The following is a 24,942-nucleotide window of genomic DNA, read 5'->3' as shown; positions in this document are numbered from 1 at the left end:
AGGGAGAAAGCATGACTCCCACAATTGGTACTAAATTGAAATAATTCAGGTTTTGTGAGCACATGCACCTGGAGTGAAACCTGTGTAGGTAAGTGGTTTTCCTGTACAAGATAACTGCTTTTGTCACTGCTGTTACTGTAAGGTAAGTGATATTTTGTTCTGGCTTGTGGAAATAAATTTATGAGCCTCTTGAATTTAAAAAAATATTTATTCCCAAAGTGTATATTTTCATGTATCTAGTCTAAGATGCAGCTATAGATTACCGTTAGTTGATTTTCTTAGTCATTTAAAGCATTTCTCATTTAAATAATGAGATAACAAAAGCCATACCAGTGATGTATTCCTTACGTTATTGTACTGTGCATTTTCTAGAGAAAAAGACATTATTGGAGACTGGACAGCAAATGCCTCACGCTATTTCAAAATGAATCTGGAACAAAATATTACAAGGTAATTAATGATGAGTAATAATTATGTTGCACTTGATGTACTCAGTGCTTTATAGATCCGAAATCTATTTGTGAGCAGTATAAGCATTATCTCCATTTCCCCATCTTTTTTAATCAAAACTGTGACAGGTTAGTTGTTGGCCAAAGCTTGTAAGTGAGAAGGACCAAGACTAACTCTGAGAAGTTGCTTGCAGCTCCTGTTCTAATCCTCTTGAGTATGTCTCTCCTTACATTTTAAATGTACTGTTCTCCTGAATTGCCTAGCGTACTAAGCTTTCTTCGCAATTACCAGAGAATCTGTTTGGCTGCCAGTCTAATGAAGGCTAGGATTTTTGTGTTATAAAAGTAGTGACTGAAAGTTTGCATGCTTATGTATTTTTTTTTGAGGTTCCTGAAATTAAAATATTTCCAACTGTACAACTGAAACTTGCAAGCAAGATTTAGAGGAAAATTTACTCTGCAGCCTGTGTTATATAAATGAAACTTTGTAATAAGTTTAGTATATTGTTAATAAAGTAATGTGTTCAATGGTGGAATATTCAGAAAATGTGTTTGAATGTATAAACAGGATTTTTCCCTTTCTTGTCTTACACCTTTAGGTGGGGGTCCAAATCTTGCAGCTTCTTCCTTTATTACATCTCTAAGATCAAGCCTTTTCTCTGTACACCCAGCTAAACTTGCCCAGATCCTTTTCATCCCTATCTTGACCAATGCAGTCTCTTCTCAGACCTCCCTGATACTTGTATTGCCCTGTGCATTCAAAACACAGCTGGTAAAATATGTTCCTTGCTTGTTGCTCCGTTATGTCACTGCTTTTAGTCCTTTGGCTTGCCCCTTTGCCCCCCTGTTTTTAACTGCTTAAATCTCAGGTTATTTGTCTTTGCTGTTAGAATCATTCACAGTTGTTGCCTTTACATTTATTTGCTCTTCATCTTTATCAGCTACTGTCTCTTATCCCCCTAATGCCAGCCTGGTGTTCACCTGCTTGTTCACTACTCTTGCAAGTGACGTGCACCTGTGTACCTTCCCATGTATGTGGAATGTCCTCCTCCAGCTAGTGTGAACTTGCAACCATTTCTTCCTTCAGATCTGTTCTCTAGTACTGCTTGTACCATGATCTTAAACTGATGAGGTAGAGGAGTCAGTAGAAATGGTTAATATTTGTATGAAAGAGAATCTTTACCCAAAACGATTCAGATGATAGGTGAAGCAGTGCTTATTGACTAGCTTCTATAACGACATCCTCTTCTTATCCTCCTCTTGTCCTGTTTCACTTTTTCCCCCTGTCATGCTCTTCTCTAGTATAAACTACAGGGGGAAAATGGTCATTCTATAGTTGTGCATCATTTGTGCATCATGTCTCATGCTGAATATAAATGCAGTTTGTCTGAGTAGAGAATAGTAGCTGTATAGAGAGAACCGTGGTGGGGCTGGAAGTCTGTCTAGGCCTGTACAGAGGAATTCAGAAAGCTGTGGGTGGGCAATGGTCATGCACAGTTTGACATTAGTTATGAAGCTTGATATTTTGGTTTTGGTATTGTGATATATTTACTTTGATTTCTTTACAAACACTTTAAGTTTTGAATATCAGTATATGAAAATATTATGTGCGTTTTCATTTTTTAATCTTTAATATTTTTCTTCAGGAGATTCCACTTTCAGAAATTCTCCAGGTGACTCAGCCTCGAGATTTTTCAAATGTGGTGCAGGGCAGCAACCCATACTGTTTTGAGATCATCACTGACACGATGGTGTACTTTGTTGGCGAAAACAATGGCAGCAGTCATCACAGTCCTGTTCTTGCTGCCACCGGAGTTGGACTTGACGTAGCTCAGGGCTGGGAGAAAGCCATTCGTCAGGCTTTGATGCCAGTCACTCCTCAAGCTAGCGTTTGCACTGCTGCAGGACAAGGAAAAGATCACAGTAAGCAGGCAGACAAGGCACTATTATTCATATTCTGAAGCTGTTAATGGTAGAGATTCCTTTCAGAAAAGTGCATATTTAGAGTGAAGTATTGTCTGTCTAGTCTCTGCTGAATTGGGTCCATAATTTTGCACAAGTCTCTAAAAAGTGACACTCAGGTTTGTGGAGGGTGGGGAAATCCTTTCATCTGTTGTGGCAGGAAGTAGTAGTTAAGAATCAGATTTACAATATGAATGTATATTGCAGAGCTTTATTGTAGGAGCATTAAGAACTCCTGCATAGTTGCTGGATGTAAAAAAGGACTATAGTTTAGATATTTCTAATATATTTAAAAAAAAAAAAATCAGATTATATACATATGCTCTGAAAGAACTAAATTTGGATGCTTTTTGATGTTATCCCCTATATTTTTTTTTTTTTTTTAATTTGTGAGATATCAGTAGCTAAGAAGAAGAAAAGGAGTTAGTGATGCAATGTAAATACTGCCAGTGATGGAAAGAACTTTTGCTGAGCTGTGGGTAGTAATAAAAAGTGCCCTATTCTTTTTATGCACCTGTCCTCCCTTTCTTTCTCTGGCGTAAGATCACGTTCATTACCAAGGCTCCGTTAAACTGTGTAGTGTGTTCTTTCTCTTCTTGTTTCTTGCAATGACATTCATTCAGATTCTGTACTGAGATTTTTGCTTTCATTCTTTAGTTCCCTCTCATCTTCCAGCTACTCCTTAATCTTCTTTTAGCAAAATTTTCTTTTGCAGGAGATTCTGAGATTAGTTTCTCTGTCTGATATCTGGCTACTCTGCATCAGCAACAGTTAAGAACATGTAAATACTAGTCTGAGATAAAAGCACTTTCTGAAAATGCAACCATGGTCTGAAATGGTAAACTACAAAATGCCAGGACTGGTATCTATATTTAATTACAGTGAAGAAACATACTGGCAAGATGGTACCTCGTAACTGGCCTTATACATATGTAAAATGCCACTTTCAGTGTGAAATTCTTAATTCCATGCATATATACACCAAAGCTCTCTTTGTTTTCTAGAACCTAAGGCTTACTGTTGCTGAGAAACTTGCAAAGACAGTTGTTTTTTTCCAAAATCAATATTTTTTTCGGATATAATAACGTTTTAGAACTTGACAGTGGTAGGGAATAGAGCTGCAGGGGTAGATACAGAGAGGAAGTATTTTAGCATGTTTCGGATTGTAGGAGTATCAGAAACTACCATGAGTTGTGGAGTGGTGTTCACATGTTCATAGACAACTCAGGTTGGTTTTTTAAACTCTAAAAAGCCTACAAAATGTCTGTTCATCCCTCTCCTTCCTACACACTGTGAGCCATGAAATATAGCCTTTAAGAAAATTAGACTTTTAGTTTAAAAAAAAAAAAAAAAACCAAACAAAAACAAACCAAAACCAAGAGCCTCAAATATGTTCCTTTAAATGAAAAGACCAAAAGAGGAGGGAGACATTGCTAGTGCTTGAAATACTTGCAGCAGCAGGGAATTTGTAGTGTCAAAATGACACTAGCTAGTCAGTTTATACCACGTTCTAGCCAGAAAGTAGCTAGAAATGAGGGTGCTCTTCCAGTCTGAGGCGTGGGAAAGAGGCCTTTCTCACCTCGTACCTCGTGGTTGGGGTGGGATGTTTCTTTGTGGGATGTTTCTGAGCTGAAATGAGAAAGAGAATCTTAGTAAGCTATTACCCAGTATAGACTGCATATTGAATCCTGGCATTACTGATTTCTTCAGAAGTGACAATTTTTCAGCCCTTATTCGTATGCATTTCAGACACTAGAAAAATGGGTTTATTTGGAAGGAGCAACTCAATCGCTACTTACCAGATATTTTGTATTCTGTAGCCATCTGTGGAGAAGGGTTCAGTGTGTTCTCTTTACACAGTTTCAGAAACTGTATCTTCACTTTCTAGTTACCTTGTTTCAACCTTGCTGCAGTTTATGTTGACCTTATGACTTTGTTGCCTGCCTTCGTTGTTGTTCTTCCTTGTGTTCTGTACTGTTATTCCAATATAGACTTGACTATAGTCAATAATCAGTAGACATATGCAAGGCTGTAATTCCAGTTCATATTTCATATGCAGTATTCAGTGTGTCTTTGAGAACTAGTATTTGCTGCTATCTTAAGTCTAAATGCCTTTTTTGAGATAAAACACAAGTAGCAAAAATCAGATACAGACATTTTATTTGTTCTCTGAAATCTCAATACTCTTCTTAGGGTGATAAAGGCTCTTTTTTCAAAGTGCTAGTAAATCTATAGTGTATCTTCTGTCCACCTTGTAGGAAGTCAAAGGAAAGGGGTGTTTTCTGCCTTCCTTGATGTATCTCTTCTTGTCCGTGCATCATAATGTTATTCCTGTAATGAAAACTTTGTGTCAACATTTGCTGCAGGCTGAAAAATTCTGTATCTTTATCTGGTGCTTTTACATGCAAATTAGACTTCCTAGATGTGCTCTTATATTCCAAAGATTAAATATGCTTCTGCAGTTTGTCCGTGAAACAAAGATTGTTTATATTATGGGTTTTATTGCTTTTTTTTAATTATCAGGTCTTCTGTTACTTGCTTTGCTTGATTTGTTTCCTTTTCTTAGGCATTAATTCTGTATATCTTGATGCCACAGAAAATTAGCAATCGCATTCATTTGACTGTAAGGGATCTACCTGGTCCTCTTCCCTGTATTTTTCTATATTACTACCAGAAATTCTTAGTAGTTTAATGAACTCTGATACAATTGCCACATTGCTATTGCTTTTGGGTTTCCAGCTCTCTATTGTGTACACACTCATACTGTTCTACTAGTTTCGTAATCAGCGATATGACAAAAATAGACAAATAATCCCAGCAAAACTCCCAGGGTTGTTTATCTAATCAATCTATGAAATTTGAGTGCCAGGGTATGATGTTTCTGCAGAACATCAATAAAAATTGTTTCACCGTGACTGGGTTAGAAGTCAGTAAAGGTTTTTTTTGTTTTGTTTTGTTTTCTGCTTTTTTACTAGAAAAAGCCTGCCCTTTCTATTTACTTACTCAGTTGTATATTCTTTATTGCAGAAGAGTTATCTCTAAGCATCTCTGTTTCAAATTGCCAGGTGCAGGAGAATGTGGTGAGTCATATGCATTGTATAATAACGGTGTTTATTTACCTGGGTATTACAAAGCGATTGGTAGTAACAGTGTCTGGATGAGAAAGCGACAGCAGGGTATCGTAGCTAAAGAAGTCTGTGCCGTATACAGGAAGTCATCTACTTACCCGGCACAGCTGTTTGTTTGTGTGAATGTTTATCCCTGCTGACAGCGCAGCTAACTGGATCCTTTTCAGGAAAAGTTTGTTGTGTTTTTCCACTCCACTCAGGGCAGTGATGGCACCCTTTACAGAGTTTGATTAATGTCAAATGTAAATGCAGGTTAGCCAGTACTAATATGCTCGTGAATGTTTTGATTACTTCTGATATTTGTGATTTCTTTTTTTCATGCATTAGGATATCAGCTCTGTGTACCAAATATTTGCTGATGAAGTGCTGGGTTCTGGTCAGTTTGGTATTGTATATGGAGGTAAATTACATTAGATCTCATTATGCATTTATTAAGGTAGAATGCCTGTCTGCTTGATATAATTAGCCTTTTCATATTTGCTTAGCTGTATGTAGAATGTCTAGGTGAAGTTTATCTTGTTAAAGGTTTTTTTTTTGATTACTCTATTGTCTCTCTCTGCAGTTTTATGTACGGTATTTCTTACAATTTTGCATTTAGAGTTTTGCATTGGCATCAAAATCAGTTTAGAATATGCATTGGATTTTGACCACAGTTAAATACAAAGCAATCTCTAGTCTGAATTTGGCCTTGGTTAATGTTTTTTTTTTTTTTTTTAATTGAAAATTCTAACACTGTTGTCTGCATTATACAGTATTAGAAGTCATGTATTTAAGAAGGCTGTCAGTTATACCTGCTTTTAATGATATCTGAGAAATGTGGCCAAAAGCAATTAGAAAAATACATATTTTAGTTTATGCTTTGACAGTATTTATGCAAATATATTATTGATGTATTTTATGCAAACAGTTTTGCTACAAATTTCTGTCAGCCAGTTAAAGTAGAGGGAGAAATTCTTTGTCAAGAGGTCCCAGTTTTAGGTTGCAAATGGAGCTTTATCACTTTTAGTTTTTAAAAACTTCTATTGCAACATATAACTAGTTTATAGCTTGTAATCACAAAAAGAAGAAATACTAGAAATGCATCATGTGAAGTCTATTTCTCTCTCTCTCTTTTTTTTTAAATCCCATGTGTTGTAATCACAAAAAGAAGAAATACCAGAAATGCATCATATGAAGTCTATTTCTCTCTCTCTCTCTCTTTTTTTTTTTTTTTTTTTTTTTTTTAAAATCCCATGTGTTGTATCTCAAGTGTTGAGAAAACCACAGACATAAATCTGGAAAGAAAGAAAAAGTGATAACTAATGATTTAAAAGTGGTAATCTTTCTGCTTCTGTCATGTCTTTCTAGTCAGGAATTATTGTGGCTATGACTTTTCTGTGTGCCAATTGTGTATTCAAATACTCTTCTCTGTTACTTCTGAACTGCTTGATGGAAATGCAGTTTGATGGTCTGGTTTTACATCACTCTTGAGAGAGGCCTATTTTTTTCCCTCTGTATTTCTTAAAGCATAGTGTGAATCAAAGTATGCTCCCTCTCTTATGAATAGAACGTGCACAAATGCAGACAGTAGTTTAATGTTTTGATTTTACTTCTATATATAGTCTCCTAAATTGCCTTTTAGATAAATCTCAGCTTGGTATTTTTCATGATTCAATGCTTATAAATGCTTATAATAAATGCCTATAAAAGGCTTTTTATTTTATTCAATCTTTTCACTTAAAGATTCCTTAAAATATATGGGGTATGCATACTCAGTTTCTTAAGATAAAATCACAAGCTGAAAGAGCAAGTATAAAGAAAATATGAAAGAATATTCTTTTGCTGGCTCTGCACACTGCTTAATTGTTGCTGGTGCTTGGGGAGAGTAGATCTGGTAACTTCTAATATTGGTTTCTCTCCACCTGTGTAAGCTGGCTGAAATAATGGTAACAAAACCATTGCTTGCTTTGTTGTGGAGTTTGGTGTTTGGGGTTTTTTTTCTGTTGGGGTGGGGTTTTTTTTAGTTTTTCATGTCCTCTATTCTGGACAAACATTTACAAATTGTAAATCAAGAAGTTATAGGATATTGATATCCAACTCCTGTTTCTTTCAGTGAGAACAGTTTCTCTCTGCTTTTCCTATTTTGTTTAGTTTTGAAGGGTGTGAAAAATGGAGACAGGGAAAAAAAAGATTCTTGACAGTTTCTTACTGATGTAAAACTTGCCCTGAAACCTAGTTCGTTGTGTTTCGCTTAGGAAAAGGAATTTTCAAGCTGCTTTTCTCTTAATCTTTCTTCATGTTCAACATTTAGCTCTAGTCTAGCTTCTGTAGTTAAGTGTTTTGTTAGTTTGGTGGTTTTGCTTTACATTTTCTTGCAACCTAGCATTTGTCTTCTGGGTTTTGCGTCTAGTTTGTAATTGATGGTATTTCTGCTACGTTTCAATATAATTTGATGTCTAGTGGCACCAGAGTCACTGTCCCTGAATCTAGGGTTTTATTTAAACGATAGCTGGGTGCTGTGATTTCTAATATTTTGCCTAAAAATTGCTGATTTGTTACAGACAAAATGACAAAACTCCCCGGATCTCTCTTTCAAGACTTCTGGCTTTATGCTGTTGTCTGTGACAGTCCGTTTTACAGTGTATGCTTTCCTTAGGACTGATGTAATCTTTTTAAAATTTATTTTTTGCTCTCCCACTGTTAGTTCTATTTGGTAACCTTGTAAACCCTTTTGGACCTTGAGTAATGTCTCCATTAACTGCTTTACTTTGTCCCATGGAGATAAGCCTGTTTTTGACTCTTTATTCACGATGATGTTTAAGGCAGGTGCATTAGCTGCTTGGCACAGCAGCTTTTGGAGCAATTCCAATGCCCTGCCTAAGCCCTGGCCACCAGTACCGGCTGCAGAGCCGCAGGTGAGGCCTTGCTGCGTGGTTAGCGAGGCGAAGCTGGGCTCCCCGTAGCTGGGCTCCCCGTAGCTGGGCTCCCCGTAGCTGGGCTCCCCGTAGCAGTGCCCATAGAGTCCTCTGTGCCGCTTGCACTGTAGCTCTGTGTGTCGTCCCTTTTCCTAAAATGGCTTCCAAATCCTTCACTGAGCAGGTAATGACTTCTTTTCCTTTGGTGCAGACTTATTGTTCTATATTAGTTTAGTATTAAATGTCTTAGATTATCAAGGCCTTGCAGTGTGTGATCCCATTAACCTTTCTGAGGTGAATGTGATGGAAGTCAGTTTAGGGGTTGTGGAGAAGCTGGGTAAGCATTTACAGCTGCTCACTTACCCCTTGAAACATCCTATCTGTGTGTTGCAGAATGCTTCTCATTTAGCTGAGGCAGGTTGCTGCAAGGAATAGTACTTGGTGCTATCAGCACATTTTTTTTTTTTCTTACCACAACCTTTTAGAGCTTTTTGATCACAACAGACTGCCTCGTGGGTGTTAATATGTTGTTCTTCATGGCACATAATTACGCTTATATTCCCGAAGAGTATTAGATATAATTTCCTGTGTATGTGGAGCCCATAAAAGTATGAAACCACTGGAGAAGACTTGTAAATCTTTCTTCACGTTTGTCTTGCATAGTTTTGTTGGTTTTTTTGTTTTTGTTTTTTTTTAACAGGAGAGGCAATATTCTGTGGGAGTAGGTGTTACTTGCTAATGTGCAAGTCCCTTGCACAAACAAAAACTTCACCTAATACATCTAATGTCAATGTGCATACCTGACAGCAGAGTATAACCAGTTTAAATTCATCTACAACCCTCCTGTTGAGGCTGATCACTCTTGTTACTCATATACCATTTGCAATTTTAAATATAAATATAGTAATATTGTACATTTGTACAAAATATACTTGTTTCCCTAAAAAGGAATTCCTGATGTAATGTTTTATAGCTATGAATTGCTTCTGCTTCTCGATGGCTGACATTGACTTTCTGTTTAGGAAAACATAGGAAGACTGGAAGAGATGTGGCTATCAAAGTCATTGACAAGATGAGGTTTCCAACTAAACAGGAAAGTCAGCTTCGTAATGAAGTAGCCATTCTCCAGGTACAAAAGTATTTTTGGATCACAATTGGAGTTTGTCTCAAGCCATTAATAAGATTTTTGCAATGTGTGTAAGTGCTGTGAATTGATTTCTAAATCTGTGTATGTGATTTCTGAGTCTTTTTGTAAGAGGGAATCTTAGAAGAGCGGGAATTTCTGAGTATTTGGTAGAATTGGTAACTTGGGAGTGGTATCTACCCCATATAGGGGATCCACTGAAGACAGGTACTTTGGTTCCATGTTGTCGCCTGCAGGTAGCAGGAAACTCTGTATTATTTTCGGCTGTCTTCCACTACTGGCTCCTCAGTCTGAGTGTTATTCTTGCATGTTCTGTACTCAAGCTATTGAGTGTATCAACTGTAAAATTAATCATTATGGATAATTTGTGTTAAAACAAATTAGTCTTAGTACTGATAATGGGTATGTTTCATGGCTTGATGTTTTATGTTTCAGGCTAGTTTCTTGCCTCAGACATTCTGTTTTTTCATCTCTAACTCTCCACTTAACTGCTTTTTGATTTGAGGTACAACATTTTTGTGTAATTCAGGATATTTCATACTGTTTTATTTTAGTGATGTACCTGTACTACTTTATTTTAGAATTTGCACCACCCTGGGATTGTGAACCTGGAATGTATGTTTGAAACCCCGGAACGGGTCTTCGTTGTGATGGAAAAGCTGCATGGGGATATGCTAGAGATGATTCTTTCCAGCGAGAAAAGTCGACTTCCAGAACGAATAACTAAGTTCATGGTCACTCAGGTTGGCATTTGGCCTCTCCTCTTTGAGAGGAAAGGCTAGATTTGTCTTTTGTAATTGTGTGAGAATGGAGTTTGGAGAAAGTGTTTTCTATATTGTTATTTAAAAGACACAGCACAGAGGCGTGCACATCTAATGAAAGTTGAATAAACATGGAAATAATTTTGAATGTTAATTATGTTAATTTTTTTGCCCTTCTTTCCCAAGACATAATATTATGGCCATCCAAAGATGCATGTCAAAACAGTAAACATTGGAAAGACAGAGAGGGAGGAGGGGGGGGGGGAAATAAAAAAAGGAAAATCAAACTCATCAGTTCCAAGTCTTGATAAGCTGGGAAAAAATAGTACTTGCAGAGTATATACAGGTTAATTCTTGAAGGCTGTGTTGATACAAATTACTGTATTGCTTAGTGTGTGTGGCTTTTGACGCTTTTGATCCACTTGAATACTTCTGAAAATGTTCTTTCCTTTCTCTAGATACTTGTTGCTTTGAGGAATTTACACTTCAAGAATATTGTGCACTGTGATTTAAAACCAGAAAATGTACTACTAGCATCAGCAGAGCCATTCCCTCAAGTGAGTAGAGATTAAAAAATACTTCTTTCATCACTTTCATTGTTCTTTTTTTAAAGAAATATAGGCATTGCAGCTTAAAAGGTAACCTCTTGTGGGATTGTTCAATTGACTTAGTCTAGAATTAGTTGAACTACATGTATTACGGTTGTCTCTTTTTTTTTTTTTTTTTTTTTTTCCCCCCTTCCAACTCTTAGCCTAGCTTTATGTTCAATGGTGTGTTTCAGTTTCTTTCCCCTCAGACATGGATCATGTCTCACAACAATGCTGTGCAACAGCATTCTTTATTCCAAGGAGCCTGAGAAGTACAACTACTGCCAGCACTTAGCAAAAGGCTGTGCAGACTGCATCTATTTTTATGCTTGTGAAGAGTGCATGGAAATTGGTATTCTGGATTAGTGAGAATAGTCCAGTGGAAATGGCACAAGACCAGGAGCTTCAATACCAGTCCTCATTCCTGTTCCAGTGCTGTTTGACCCTGGGAAACAATTTCTTCCCTGTTGTACATCTCCTTCTCCTACTTGCTCTTGTCTGTCTTGCTTATAAACTGTTGTGAAAAGGGACTGGCTCATTTGTCACTGGTCTTGCTCAGGGATCTTAATCATCAGTATGTGTGATATTACACTGTAATATAAACTAAATAGCTAATCTCTGTAAGAGAAACGCTGTTCAGTGATACTAGTATTTGTGTACTGTCAACACTTACCCCAGTCAGCTATTACCTTAGATACCTTGGATAGTATGGATTTTGTGGAGATATACAGAAATTAAAATCTGCTAGGCACCATCAGGGAATTGCTTCCAGTCCTGTGCCATTAATGCAAAGTGGGATGGACTTTTGGAGAGTCACTTGGTCACTTGTATGCCTTTAGTGCACTGCTCTTTCTTATAACCTGAGGAGTGCTTACTACCTTGGGGTTAGTGTTGGACTTGATCTGGATCCTTTTTTCTGTACAAGTGTCTGCTGTGTTCAAGTTAAGAAGCCGTCCCAGAACCATGAAGATCTGAGCATCAGTGCAGGCACCAGCTGTTGATGCTTTTTACCTGGACGGTTATTGGACTGTTCTGCCCAGAGCTGGCTGGGTCTGAGTTCTAGCTAAAACTCATCGTTTGATTTATCATAGAATCGTAGAATCATTAAGGAAAGGACCTCTGAGACCATCGAGTCCAACTGTTAACCCAGCTGCCAGGTCCACCTCTAAACCATGTCCCTAAATTTTCTGTGTAGCTGAAACCTCCAGCTTCAGGAATATGATTAAGAATAATGTGGTCTGGCTGGGATTCGTGTGCTTTTTTAAGGTTGGCTCTGCGCCTTGTGGGGGTGTGGATTTGTCTCTGAAAATGAGCTGAGTTTGGAATAAAGTTTTTTGTCTTTATTTGCACACTTGTGGCCATGTACTACAGAGACTGCCTCAGACCTGAGTCTGTGCAAGGCCAGTCAGGGCTCAGTCTGAAGCATGGTTGATCCACAGTCTGCAAAACCAGCAACCTAAAACCTTAACTGACTGGCTTAGGTAATGTTTTGTCTCTGTTTTAGTGCATACAATGTTTAAATGGTGGCAAAACCTGTATCAAGTACCACTCTGGTCTTGGGCAGTAGCATGCTTTGGAGATCGAGCAGAGATTTCTCAGTTTAAAATATGTTCTTTTTGCAGGTGAAGCTGTGTGATTTTGGCTTTGCACGTATCATTGGTGAAAAATCTTTCAGGCGCTCTGTGGTGGGGACACCTGCTTATCTTGCCCCTGAAGTGCTCAGGAGTAAAGGTTACAACCGCTCTCTAGACATGTGGTCCGTAGGAGTTATTGTCTATGTGAGCCTTAGTGGTACATTCCCGTTTAATGAAGATGAGGATATAAATGATCAGATTCAAAATGCAGCATTTATGTACCCACCAAATCCTTGGAAGGAAATTTCTAGTGAAGGTAAAGAAATGAATTTTCTCTCTTAGAATGTCTTTATATGTAGATAACGCATTCAAATGCTTAAACCTCAGGGTTCATTCAGACAAGAGTGTGAGAATTATTGATGGTTTGAGTTTAGTAGACTATGCCAAAATGGATAAACATGAGCTGGCATATGTTTGTGAAAGATAAATTGTCAAATATAATGTTTTAGATCATTTTCAGGGCAGGAGGAGCCAATAGATTTAGCAAGAAAAATTAATTGCATGGATGAGGAGTGGGATGAATAACCTGAAACTTCCCCAAATTCCCAATGAAAAGTTAAATCGTGTATGAGTATTTGCTGAACGCTGATCTCAAAACAAACTTTATCTAAACTATAATTACAGAAATGGTTCAAAGTTGAGTCTGGAATTTTAGTTTTGTACATTAGAAAGTGAAACAAACCCTGGATCTAAATATCAGGTCTGAACAATCTAGAAGTTTACGAGGTTGATCCTGAGAGCTCTTCGATGCCAGCTTTGTTATTAGTAACGTATATACGATTAATACACAGGTAGATGTGGAAGCACGTGTACAAAAGTATACAATAGTGGAAGTACCTACATAATTTTGGAACACAGGATTATGCTCAAGTTATTTAGGCACTTCTGAATATCACTAAAATCAGTAGGGAAAAAGATTAACGAGTAATATAGTAAAGCTTATAGTGTTTACATCAAAGTGGGGGGAAGCTTACCCATACCTATTTTGTAGCCTCATTTAACGTAAGCAAAGCTAAATATAAAATTCAAGAGCTTGATTAAGTTTAAAAGAGTTCAGTAGGATACACACATTAAAAAGTTCACTTTCACTGCAGCATGTGAATGATGATAGAGGTGATTAGTATTTAAACAATATAATTTTTGTTCTGTTCTTCTTTGTCAGCCATTGATTTAATAAACAATTTGCTTCAAGTGAAGATGAGAAAACGTTTCAGTGTTGACAAATCCCTTAGTCACCCATGGTTACAGGTAAACCCATCTGCCTTTTTCACTATGTTTATAATGGCTGAATAATGATTTTTTTTTTTTAATTATTAAATCCTTCAGAGGCTTATTTGAAACTGCTTCTGTCAAAGTCTGTTAATAACCATTCATGGAGGCTGGAGTATTTCTGGTTTTAGCTTTACATTTTATGTGCTCCAGGATTCTGCCCATCTATTAATGGCTTCTTTCCTCAAGGAAAATTTTGTCTTAGTGTCTCTCCCGCCCCTTACTTTCTGTCTGACACCAACATAGAGTTTTACTCTTCTGGCACCTCTCCTGAATGTGGGCAGTGATGAGTGCCTGGAGCCCCACTGAGATCAGTATCGAGACAAACATTGTTCAGTGCCGAAGTGGACGCACAGGCTAGTGTGTGCTCTAACGTGTAGTTATTTTAGAAGAGAATTGTTTGGAATGGAATTTATCCGGTTGTTCGGCGCAGGTTCCTTTCACAATGGGTTCACAATCCTGTATGCACGTATCCACGCACACAAATAACTTAAAAGACGTTAAGGGGAAAATCCAATTAATTTTGAGTACAAACAATATTGGAAGGAGTATAATTTCATGTATGTGTATATATACAATTAATTTTATAATAAAGCTAACATAGCTGTCTTGTTACAAAGAGTTTTCATGATTTACAGTATTATGATCTTAGATACTAGCCTATTTAATTTGGAACCATTCCTTGTGGACGCTCTGTTGGGGTATTTTTTGTGTGTGTGTGTGTTTGGTGGGGTTTTTTTGGGTTTGTTTTGTTTTGTTTTTAAACAGACCTGGTTGATTTTATCATGTGACTATTTATACTAAAAGTAGAGACAAACTGCAGGATTTATCTGTGGGAATGTAGTGCTGCTGTTTCTTAAACTACTTCCTTAAATCTCTTTTACTCCTTAGGATTATCAGACTTGGCTTGACCTCAGAGAATTTGAAACACGCATTGGAGAGCGTTACATTACCCATGAGAGTGATGATGCACGCTGGAAAGAACATGCTTATGAACACAACCTTGAGTACCCCCAGCATTTTATTATGGCTCCTAATCCAGATGACATGGAAGAAGACCCTTGATTTATTCCTTATGCTAAATTGCAGCGCAGAAGGACACTCCAGACAGAAACAGAAGCTAAGTTTTGGAACAACTGTTGCTCTTTCTGAATGCTGTGCACATAGTTGAGTATACAAAGCGCCAGAGGATCCTGCATTGACGTGAGAATAGACTGTCGTCTGACAAGCTTTTCTCCATCTCTGACTTAAACTCTGAGTAGTTACTGGACAGTGGGGTAAGCCCCGTTGCATAACGTTTCACCAAGCTGTGTGGCTCCAAAGCCATTGCTGAGGTGTAATGTGTACAGATTGAACGGTTTGTGTGTTTTTCAAGGTTGGTTTTTTGGTTGTGTTTTTTTTTTTTTTTTTTTCCATAGCCTACACAATAAGAATTTTGTAATGGTTTTCTAATCCCTATTTACTAGGCCATAGAGGACTGTTTTCTGTTAGTTAGATACATCTCCCGTTTCCTAAACTGTGCATGGTGAAAAGAGACTGTAAAAAGAAATCAGTGCAGAATACCTTGGCTAATACCAAAACGTGGTGGTTTAGGTTGAATACAGCTTCATAGATGAAGGAATAATTTGCTGCTGTTAAGACAGTTAAATATGTGTGTCTTTGCCCTAATTGAACTTCTTTCAGATACCCCAAAAAAAGAAAACCCCGTAACTTCTTACATTCCTCTTGACATGCTGGCTGACAATCTAAAGGGATGACAATCAAAGCTATGCTAGTCCTTTATTTTGTCTGTTGAAACAGAGCAATAAACCACAACAGTGTGTTGCTGTGCAAGGCCGGCACACACATCATTGATACACACCAAAGGCATTGTGCCTTAAAACTACACGAGTAATGCACAAGAGAGCACACGAGACTTGATGTAGCATATCCTTTCACTCTGGAAAAACAGCTTCTAGCAGAAGGATGTGGAAGAATAGGGAAAAATACATGCAGCTTTCTTCTGTTGTTTTGAGTAATTAGACTTTTAAATTTTTCTAATATTTTTCTAATTTTTTTTAAGGTTCCCTGGACTTACATCAGGAGTAGTTTGTAGCCTGCTAGCTTGTATCTTAACTCTGCCCAAAACCTAGGAGTAACGGTGGATATCAGATCACCTGTTGCTTCTGCCAGGGCAGCTGGATTGTAGGAGAAAGGGCTTTGCCTCCTGGCCTTGACCTGCAGCCTCTCCCGCCCTCTCTGCTGTGCTCAGCATTGTTGTTTGACCTGAATGAAGGGTCCAAAACCAACTCCTGATTCAGGTTTTTATGCAGATGCCTCAGTTGATGGATTCCCAACCACTTGCTGGACTTGTGGCACAATAGAGGGGAAGCAGCAATATTCTTTGGAAGCGATTCCCTCAGAGGACAGCGTAACGGTTAAAGTTCATGGTATTTCAAAGAAGTTTGAGGCCATGAATGCTAAATGCAAATGGAGGAGGTGAAATCTTTCCTTTTGTGTGGGATAACAGCATTGTGCTGCTGGTGGAAGGTGCTGGATGGCTGTACATATTCCTGATGTGCCAAGCTGCTTAACTCTGGAGCTTGGTTTGAAATACTTTTTAAAATACTGATACAGGCTTGAACTGCAAAGTCAGTGAGAGGCTTTGGGGTATCTCCCCTCTCTCCTACAAAGATTTTTGTGTGTGTGTGTGTGTGTAGATAAATATTTTTTTTTTTTTTTTACTGTTGTTATTCAGGTAAGGAAGCAGGTGAGCAGACTTTTTCTAAGTTGTTAGACGTACATAAAATCTTACAAGGTTATTTCAGGACTGGCAGCCGCTTGTAATGACAGTGACCTGGCAGTAAAGTCGGTGGCAGTTGCAGAAGTATGTACCCACAGATAATGTGGGTTAAAGACCCAAACCTTACTTTTTCTATTGCCCTTAATCTACCTACCACTGAATTTTGTAGGTGTCTGAGTTGGTAACGGCTGAACGCTGGCTTCCCTGTGAGGATATACCAAACTTTGTACAAGGTGTTGGTGCAATCTGTGGCAGTTTCCTACAGCCAGCAGCGGGCAGAGCGTTTCAGCCTGTCCCACCACCGCGCGTCCTCTCTCCTGGCAGGTGTTTTTCTCAGGTTTGTGCGAGGGACTTGCCCGATGGCCGTCCCTGCCCTCCTACGCCGGGGGTCGTCCTCCCCCTTCTGTGCTGTCAAGGCAGTGCCAAGGAGTTCAGAAGGGGCAGAATTTGTCCCTTAACCTCGCCATCCTGTTAAGGCAGGGTTTCAGGACTGATTCTTCAGAGAGGCACTATTTTTCATCTTTGGAACCAGAACAATCACCTATGAGGTTGGTAGCCTAGTATTTGCCCAGGCTTGGCAAGGGAGGCAGTGCTTTTTTTTTTTTTTTTTTTCAACTTCCACTGCTCAACTGACCAAATTTCAGTGAAGCCATTGCTTTCTTCCATCCTAACTGTAATAATGTAGATATAGTCTGGTTTTAAACTTCAGATTTTATACTTGAGCTGTCATTTCAGGTTTTCCTGTGGGTTGGTTGGTTTGTTTGTTTTGTTTTAAGGGAGGAAAAAAGCCAGCTCAGTCACTTGAAAAAGCACAACAGGAACAGAGGAAGGAGGGGACAACAATGAAGTAGAAGGCCTGGCTGATGTCTCTCCCCATGAAGTCTGCTGTGCTCCAAAATATTATATGAGCTATTTATTCTTCAAGTTGTATTAAAAAAAAAAACAACCATGCTGTTGGCCTTTGGAGGAGATTACCTGACCATAGATGCAGACTTATGGGGCCAGACAATAGAAGCCACAAGCAGCTAATAGTTGAGGAACCAAAAAATCTGACATATATTAGGAGTAAACTTTCTTCAGAGTCGTAAAAATAGCTGTTTTTTATTCCCTTTTTTCTACCTTTACTGCAAACTTTGACAGCAGTAGGTTACAGTGTTTCATATCCTTACCCCTAGATGAATTAAGTTGCGTTCATTCAAGAAATAGTGCTATGATGATGCTAGAAAAAAGCTCATGTAAAATTTATAGCCTTGAAAGGACACTGTCAAGTACTTTTATATTTTTATACATCCCATTGTTTGTAAATATCCTCTGATAAGCTTGAAAATAAAATTTATTTCCCTATCAGACTTGTTCTTTTTATTCACGTGAATTCTCCCTCCTATCACATGTTCTTAGAAGTAAATGTTTCTTTATGCTTCCTTGATTGTGGATCTGTCATTAGATATGCCCGGCTGTGGGAATTCTGTTAGCAGGTGCTTTGGAACTAATAACTCTTCTTGCATGGTTCCTGTCACCATTCGCTTTATAAAAATATCTTCAAATATGTCAAGGCATCTTGTGTTTTAAGCAAGTACCAAAGCTAAGTACCCTGAAAGTCTCCTTAGCACATCTGTTTGTTACTGACAAGTTTTAGCTTGATTCCACTAGTAAATACTTTGCTCAGCTCTATTGTAAGACCCCTGAAACATCATTCATTCTCTGCTCTGTGTACGCTGGTTTCTGTCTGCGCAGTGTTTGATTTTGACACACACTGCATAGGCCAGGCAATAGGTTTAGTGTGCTGCACTAGATTTACTCTGAAATAGCACTCCCTACCAAAATGTGGCTAGGCCCTGAAGTGTAGATTGCTGTGAGAAAATTGCCTGGAAAGGTAACGTGACATTTCATTGGGCTTTCAGTTCAAAGATAAATCAAAATATTTAGTTCTTACCTTACTGCGTATGTAGCTATATGCTGATTATTGCAAAACATTTAGTATATGAAACCATAAAATGCAGGACTCTATTCCTTTTACTTGTTTTTTTTTTTTTTTTATTTAATAAGTTGCTATTGAAAGCTACTATTATCAGACATTTTGCTATAGTATTTGAAATTACTTCAGTAAGAGTTCACCAAATCCAGCAACAGGCGGTAAGGGAGACTTTGATTCTGGCTTTTGTTTCGTGTCAGGATGTGCAAGTCTGTGGTGAGGCAGCAGGGCAAAAAAGTTAAAACAGTCCCCCATCTTCTTGGGATTCATCAGCATATCATAGCTGTGAAGTAACTGCTCATGAGTTGCTGGGTCACGTGAATTCTGCAAGAGCACCTAAAAAAAAAAAAAAGTAGGTTATAGCCCTTCCTGCTTTCCTATAAATTCTCTAATACCTGCAATCTCTTGTTGCATCCTTTTCACTTATACTAATGTAACAGTGCTGTAATGTTCAGTAGAAGTGGCGAGATCCCTGGTGGAGCTCATACATTGATGTATGTAGCAAAGTTTTGCATTAAATACTCATAATACGATCGGTTTACTTTGAGGGGTCCAGAGTAACTTATGTCTAGGAGAAGCAACTCTTTGATCTCACACCTACATGTTGTTTTGAACAACTTTCTTTTAAAATCAGATTTTTATAAAAGCTCTCTTGCTGCTAAACGAGTATTGCTTGTGGATTAGGAGAGTTTATGTACCTGTAAACACTATCCTACCTGCAATCGGAGGTCAATGCCCATGTTTTTTAAGAACTCCCGCTGTTTTATGGGGCCTAATGTGGCTGTTCTTCCCTGCGCCATCTTTCGAAGATAGCTGAAATCAACATCTGCTGTCAGGTCTGCTGTACCTGGCGCGCTCAGCACATCATGAAGTTTGTGATTCTGGAAGCCCTGAAAAATTAGATTGGAAGATTATACTCAGCTGTACTCCTCGCTACCGCAGCTGGGGCTAGCAAAGACCAAGTTGTGCATGTTTGAGGGGTGAGAATAGCAAATTATACTTTGAAAATTTGAGATAAATGTAGCAAGGGCTCAGATTATCCTTTCTGTCTGGCAGAAACCCTTATGGGTACTGATTAAATAAGAACTCAATTACTCAGTTTATGATTACAGTATAATGCAGTTTTTGCTATTATGTCCACCCAAGATCTTTCTCTTACAAGAACCTAATGATCCAAGTGACAAATGAAAGATAACAGAGTATTTTGGCTTATTATTTCAGGCTAAATGACTTACCCGGAAAGTGTCAGTTTTGGTTCCGTCATGACCATAATCAGCAACCAGTGCAGCCCCGCCATCCTTTTCTATACGACAGGCAAGCCTCTGAATGATGACACCAGCCTCAGGACACACTTCCACATGGTCTCTTGTTTCTTCAGGCTAGCGCAGAGTTCAAAAATCAAAACACCTGTATTAGCAAACAAGTACAGGGCAGGAGTTCTTCACGCTTGAAGTCTTGGGATCGTCATCACTTCACTGGGGCAGAGAGGTCCAGGGGTGTATTCCAGGCTATCGAGAACTTAAGCTAGTTTTTGCTAACAGTCATTTTCAATTCGTGTTTTCTGAGTGCTGGATTTCAGTCATCTCTTCTATAGCCTATAGTTAACTGAAATGAAAACTTTTCTAACAAGTACAAATACCTGCATCAGGTAAAACGGCATTACTGTGGTACTGAAAGAATGAAAACAGCTCCTCAGCTGTGTTCACCCTTCAAAAAGGCCTTTCTGGGTGAAACTTTGTGGTTGGTTTTAATCTCAACTACTTCAATTTGTAACTTCGGAAAAAAAAAATTATCTTAGAGACTTCCCATTAACAGTCAGTATAGCACAGGAGTACCCAGCTGCACCGAGTACGTACGCGGCAGGCTGAGAGCCTGGCTTGGGTAGGGCCGCTGCCGAGATGGTGATGGGACACATGCAACGCAGAACTCTCCCTGTCACTTGCTGCCTCTGTCTGCTCTCTGAAGTGTTTTGTCTAAGCTCTGATTTTGCAAAGTTTGATGTACGTGTTTATTTTTGTGCTATATTTTCACAGCATACAAAGTTAAATGCTTGTGGAAGTTCCGTAGAATGGAAATGGCAAGCTGTATTTACTCATTTATAGATTGAGAGGCCTCCCCTGCTGTCAAAGTACCTGAGAATCAGTAAATGTACTTGAAAGAGACAGTAAAGGTGTAAGTACGAACTCTGGTAGGCATAACCTTACCTGAATGAAGTTTTCTGTTGCAGGGGTACTTGACGGGGACAGGACAAACCGCAGTTGGTCGGGAACTTCTGGATCTATATCAACCAAGACTTCACGCCAGCCTTTCTCTGTTCTCTGTTTAATGAGCCCAAAGTACTTATTTTACACTCTTAACGGGTACAACAGTATCTTATTTGATTGAACTAACATGTCAAGCATTTTCACAAACATTTTAAGAACATAATATGCTATTAACAACAATTATTCATTCCTATTTAATTCCAGTAGCTGCCTTGGAAAAAGCTCGTGGTAGAGACTCATCTGCAGAGTCAACAAATAGAGGTTTACTTATACTTAAAAGGAATGAATGATGCTGTTAAGAAAAACGCTGCCTCTTCTATTGACAGTGCAATGTTTAACTTATCAAAATAAAATATTTTATTCTACCAGTGATTTTCATAAGCTAATTATCAAATTGAAGTTGAAAGTTTCTTCTGAATCCTAACTAGCCTCTTCTGCTATTCTCATTACCATTAAAGGAAAGCCTTTAATTGGTCTTTGTTAGTAGTGGTCCATAAAATAATGTGGAAATTAAAAACTTCATTAATGTAGCATAAGAAGTAAAAAAACTTGAGACTTATCTCAGCAGAACAAAATCTTTAGCTTTCTATAAGTTTTTCCATTCAAGAACAATTACTAATTTTACAGTTTTCAGCTGAATTAAGCCTTATTTGTCCAAATTCAGTTAGAAATGTTTTATCACCAGAGACAATGAATGTGTCTAGTTTGGCACCCTAGTTTTATTCTTCCTCAAAGAGAAAAGGCTTTTAAGCAGATGGTCACAATTACAGTAATCTTCTTGCTATACCTGAAACTTATGTATTGGCAGGGCATCAAAAAACTCATGTGCTAGGTAAAAGCTGTAACCTGTGGGAAGGTAAAAAAGAATGCATTCAATTATTAATGCTTCCATAGCAGCTTCCAGTTGAAAATTACAATGTTTTTATGAATTTTTATGAATTAAGCTAGTTAATGTGGTTGTGAAATAATTATCATTACTTCCAGCTTGGATACATCAAAGAGAACATTTCTACAGCTAGCTGTAGCTTCCAGTCCACGAATTTTAGATCGGTATCTCAGGAAAGGAGATTCAGGCAAAGCCAGCAAATGGTTTCCCATGAAAAGAAAAACTCAAAATACATGAAATTGGGTAGCTATCCCAAAATGAAGGTAGTCAGAATAGGTAGCAGTTATGAGAATGAATCAAGATCCTGCCTCAGACTCATACAAGAATTAGGAGCTAATACGCATACTAACTACTTCTCTACCCATTATGAAGGTTAGCAGATACATCCTCAGTTAGCAAAAGCTGCAAATGGAGGAAGGATGCCACCCCTGTAACAAGATGTTCAAGCTCCCTACCTGGCGGCACATCTTGAATGTCTCTGTACCAGAAAATGGGAATTCCAGTCTTGCTAACGCCTTTCATGTAAGCAGACTCGTCCTCGGGGTTTGACTGCACCTTCCCTCCTGTCAGCATCAGCGCCTGGACCTCGCTGAGTTTGGGACTCACTTCTACCAGATGAAGAGAGACATCACATTTACTTAGTAAAGAGGCGAGCTGGTTGAAGACCTATAAAGGCAGATGAATTCTATTAGGCACAGTCACATGCTGTACACATTAAAGGTTTAAGAATTAATCTTTAATCTCATTACTTATATTCAAGCTAAGATTTAGCTGGCTTTCATTTAACCAAATAGTCTCAGTGAAACAGACTGTGTTTTGCTCCTCCAGAAGGAAATCGGAATTTCCTCATAAATTTTAATAAAAGCTGCTATGCTTCTAATACAGTTGGCAAAGTACAGCACACATTATATAGTTGTAAGGACGGCAACGTGAAATGCTCATTTAGAATAGTAATAGGCTGAAAGTGAGTAGCTCCTCTAATACCTACAGCGGGTTTAGCATTAGGAGAAAAATGGTTCAGTTTTCCCAGACACCATAAACAAAAAGTGCTCAATATCCTCCATTTCACTGCGGTTATTAGAGTTCTTTTTCATTAACATATGTAAATAGAATAAAAGTTCTTCTGAGGTACTAAATCCCATTAGTGATTTGGTTTTGAATCAGTAGATTTTAATTAACAGACAGCCATGCAAGCATGACAGAACAGAAAGGGTTAACTCAAAAGAAAGAAGCTCCTGAAATCCCCGAAAGGGACCGACACAACTTCACTGCTGTATTATTGTCCTCCTCCCCTTCCTCCTATTGCTTCTGCTGAGGCCTCCTTCCCAGTTACATAGAGCAGCACCCTCCTAAATGGTTGCCAGTTTGGATGATGCTTTCCTATACAGAAATATTTTGTGCTGGAATATTCCTGCCGTCCCCTACTATCAAGTAGTGTTTGAAAGATGACATGCGTGTCTGTGCAGTGTGCACACACTGGCCCGTGTTCTGCTTTCAACTCAGAGACCTGGGCTCTTTGCTGAATAGCAGAAATTTGCATATATTCTAATTAGATTCTAAGCTGCAAATCTCCTGACTGAAATAATTTGGTTACTAGGGAAGGTTAAACCCCGACAGCAAAACCTCATTCCTTCAGATTCCAGCATAGCCAGAGAATAAAGCCAGAAATACAGAATATTAATATTAGTTTTCACCTACCCGTAGTATATCATCGGTAAGAGTGCCTCTCCCTGGGCCCAGCTCCACCAGCTGGAACGCTTTAGGTTTGCCCATGGCTATCCATTCGCTAATGCACCATATTCCTATTAACTGGCAGTGAGAAAAAACACAAACAGTTACAGTAATAACTTCAGAACTTGTGGAAAGCGACACCTGCCTTTTGTCCGATAATAGCTAAGATACTATACAATATTCTCTCTCTGTATTTTAAAGGTAAGAAAAAGCATACATAACTTTGCCCTCTTCCCTTGAAGTATTAAAATCAGTGATTGTTTGCTGTCAGCCCAGCAGAAGCAACTCTCTCTCCATCAGCGAACGGGTGGGACTCTTTTCTAGTTGGCATCTGAACTTTTACTTAAGGCCCAAGGCAGGTGGCTGCCCGACTGCCTCTGAAGAGCTGTTCTTTATGACAACGCATTTACCAAAGTGTCATCGAGAACAGCGTTTAGCCAACCCGCGCTACTGGAAATGATGCACGAACCAGACTGAGCCAGACCAAAACCTGCAAATGATTTTTGAGTAGAGTTTTCACACTGGGAAACTACTGTAACTCTCTTTATTTATAAACAAGTTCTATATGGAAATAAGTGTTACTAAGCACAGATGGTGTCCCAAATTATAACACAAGAAAGGACTCCCCGATCTTCCAGAAAAACAGAACACCCCTTCCTCCTCCTGGAACAACTTAACTGTAAGGTAAGAACGAAAAGAGTTACTGAGGACATAAGGAACTCTGCGTTACCTCTCCAAACACCTGACTTATTTCGGGCGAGGTGACGAAATCCCCGCTTTCGCCGATGCCGGCGCGGCGCGCGTAGTAGCCCTGCGGGGGGGAGAGGGCAGAGGGGCCGGGGGCCCGGTGAGCCGCACGGCGGGGCCGCTTTCCTGCCGCACCAGGGGCCCCGGGCGCTGCGGCACAGCACCCCCGGCCCGCAGGCCGCGGCGGCCAGCAGCCCCCGGCCCGGCGCCGCCCGCACCTGGCCGGGGTTGGTGAGCGCCTCCCGCATGTACTCGGCCACCGTCACCGGCCCGGTGGCCCGCAGCTTCAGCAGCAGGTGCCGCAGCATGGCGGTGGCCCGGCCGGGCCCCTCGGCCTCCGGCTGCCCCCCCGCGCCCGAGGAGGGCCGCGCCGCCGCCGCCGGAGCTGTGGGGAGAGGAGAGGGGGGAAGGCGGCGGGGGCCGGCGGGGCCCAGGAGGGCGGCGAGGAGCGCACGGCGAGCGGCCAGCGGCACCATGGCAGCGGCGCCCGCTCCTCCTTCGCGGGTCCTGGCCGCTCGGTAGCCGCGCTGCGTCCCGCCGCCTACGTGAGGACGGGCCACCGGCTGAAGGCCGCTGGGGCGGCGGAGGCCGGCTGAGGCGCGGCCGAGGCGACGCCTGCCCGCTCCGCCGCAGACCGGCGAGGCCCGCGGGCGCTGCCTCCCGCCGCCCTTGCAGGACCTGCGCTCCCGCCGTCCCGCGGGGCCGGAAGCGCGCATCGCGCATGCGCGCAGG

At 39.7% G+C, this 24,942-nt stretch overlaps 2 protein-coding genes across 10 annotated transcripts in view; one reads left to right on the top strand and one right to left on the bottom strand.

Annotated features, from left to right (window-relative positions):
• The window catches only part of PRKD3 (protein kinase D3), a 48,601-nt gene extending 30,132 nt beyond the window's left edge, over positions 1-18,469 (top strand). For 5 of the 9 annotated variants that reach the window (XM_082306513.1, XM_082306514.1, XM_082306512.1 and 2 more), the window contains 10 exons: positions 373-450; positions 2,096-2,372; positions 5,439-5,491; positions 5,867-5,939; positions 9,456-9,562; positions 10,159-10,320; positions 10,797-10,895; positions 12,548-12,815; positions 13,722-13,807; positions 14,720-18,469. In XM_082306513.1, coding sequence (XP_082162639.1) covers positions 373-450; positions 2,096-2,372; positions 5,439-5,491; positions 5,867-5,939; positions 9,456-9,562; positions 10,159-10,320; positions 10,797-10,895; positions 12,548-12,815; positions 13,722-13,807; positions 14,720-14,893 — 1,377 coding nt within the window. In that variant the 3' untranslated portion in view covers positions 14,894-18,469. The remainder of the gene's footprint in view (positions 1-372; positions 451-2,095; positions 2,373-5,438; positions 5,492-5,866; positions 5,940-9,455; positions 9,563-10,158; positions 10,321-10,796; positions 10,896-12,547; positions 12,816-13,721; positions 13,808-14,719) is intronic. The other 4 variants (XM_082306511.1, XM_082306510.1, XR_014227625.1 and 1 more) reach the window with 3 other exon arrangements.
• Positions 18,470-18,691: 222 nt separating this feature from the next.
• NDUFAF7 (NADH:ubiquinone oxidoreductase complex assembly factor 7) lies at positions 18,692-24,866 on the bottom strand. The gene is made up of 9 exons (XM_082305431.1): positions 24,429-24,866; positions 24,194-24,274; positions 23,431-23,541; positions 22,188-22,398; positions 21,634-21,692; positions 20,787-20,900; positions 19,818-19,961; positions 19,299-19,472; positions 18,692-18,918 (listed from the first exon to the last, which is right to left on the bottom strand). Exons 1-9 carry the CDS (start codon positions 24,684-24,686, stop codon positions 18,706-18,708), a joined length of 1,365 nt encoding a protein of 454 aa, XP_082161557.1. The 5' UTR covers positions 24,687-24,866; the 3' UTR covers positions 18,692-18,705.
• Positions 24,867-24,942: the final 76 nt, after the last annotated feature.

The sequence above is a fragment of the Platalea leucorodia genome (assembly GCF_965183815.1).
Source record: "Platalea leucorodia genome assembly, chromosome: 3".
In the NCBI taxonomy this organism is placed as follows: domain Eukaryota; kingdom Metazoa; phylum Chordata; class Aves; order Pelecaniformes; family Threskiornithidae; genus Platalea; species Platalea leucorodia.
This window is presented reverse-complemented; position numbering and strand designations above follow the sequence as displayed.

What these genes read in the sequence shown, in the direction of transcription:
- NDUFAF7 (XM_082305431.1), bottom strand. Translation starts at nt 24,686, where the DNA reads ATGGTGCCGCTGGCCGCTCGCCGTGCGCTCCTCGCCGCCCTCCTGGGC. An exon ending in TAAGTCAGGTGTTTGGAGAG is followed by an intron (nt 23,542 to 24,193) that starts GTAACGCAGAGT and finishes TCTCACTGCCAG; the next exon opens with TTAATAGGAATATGGTGCAT. An exon ending in CCAAAACTGACACTTTCCGG is followed by an intron (nt 19,473 to 19,817) that starts GTAAGTCATTTA and finishes CTAATTTTTCAG; the next exon opens with GGCTTCCAGAATCACAAACT.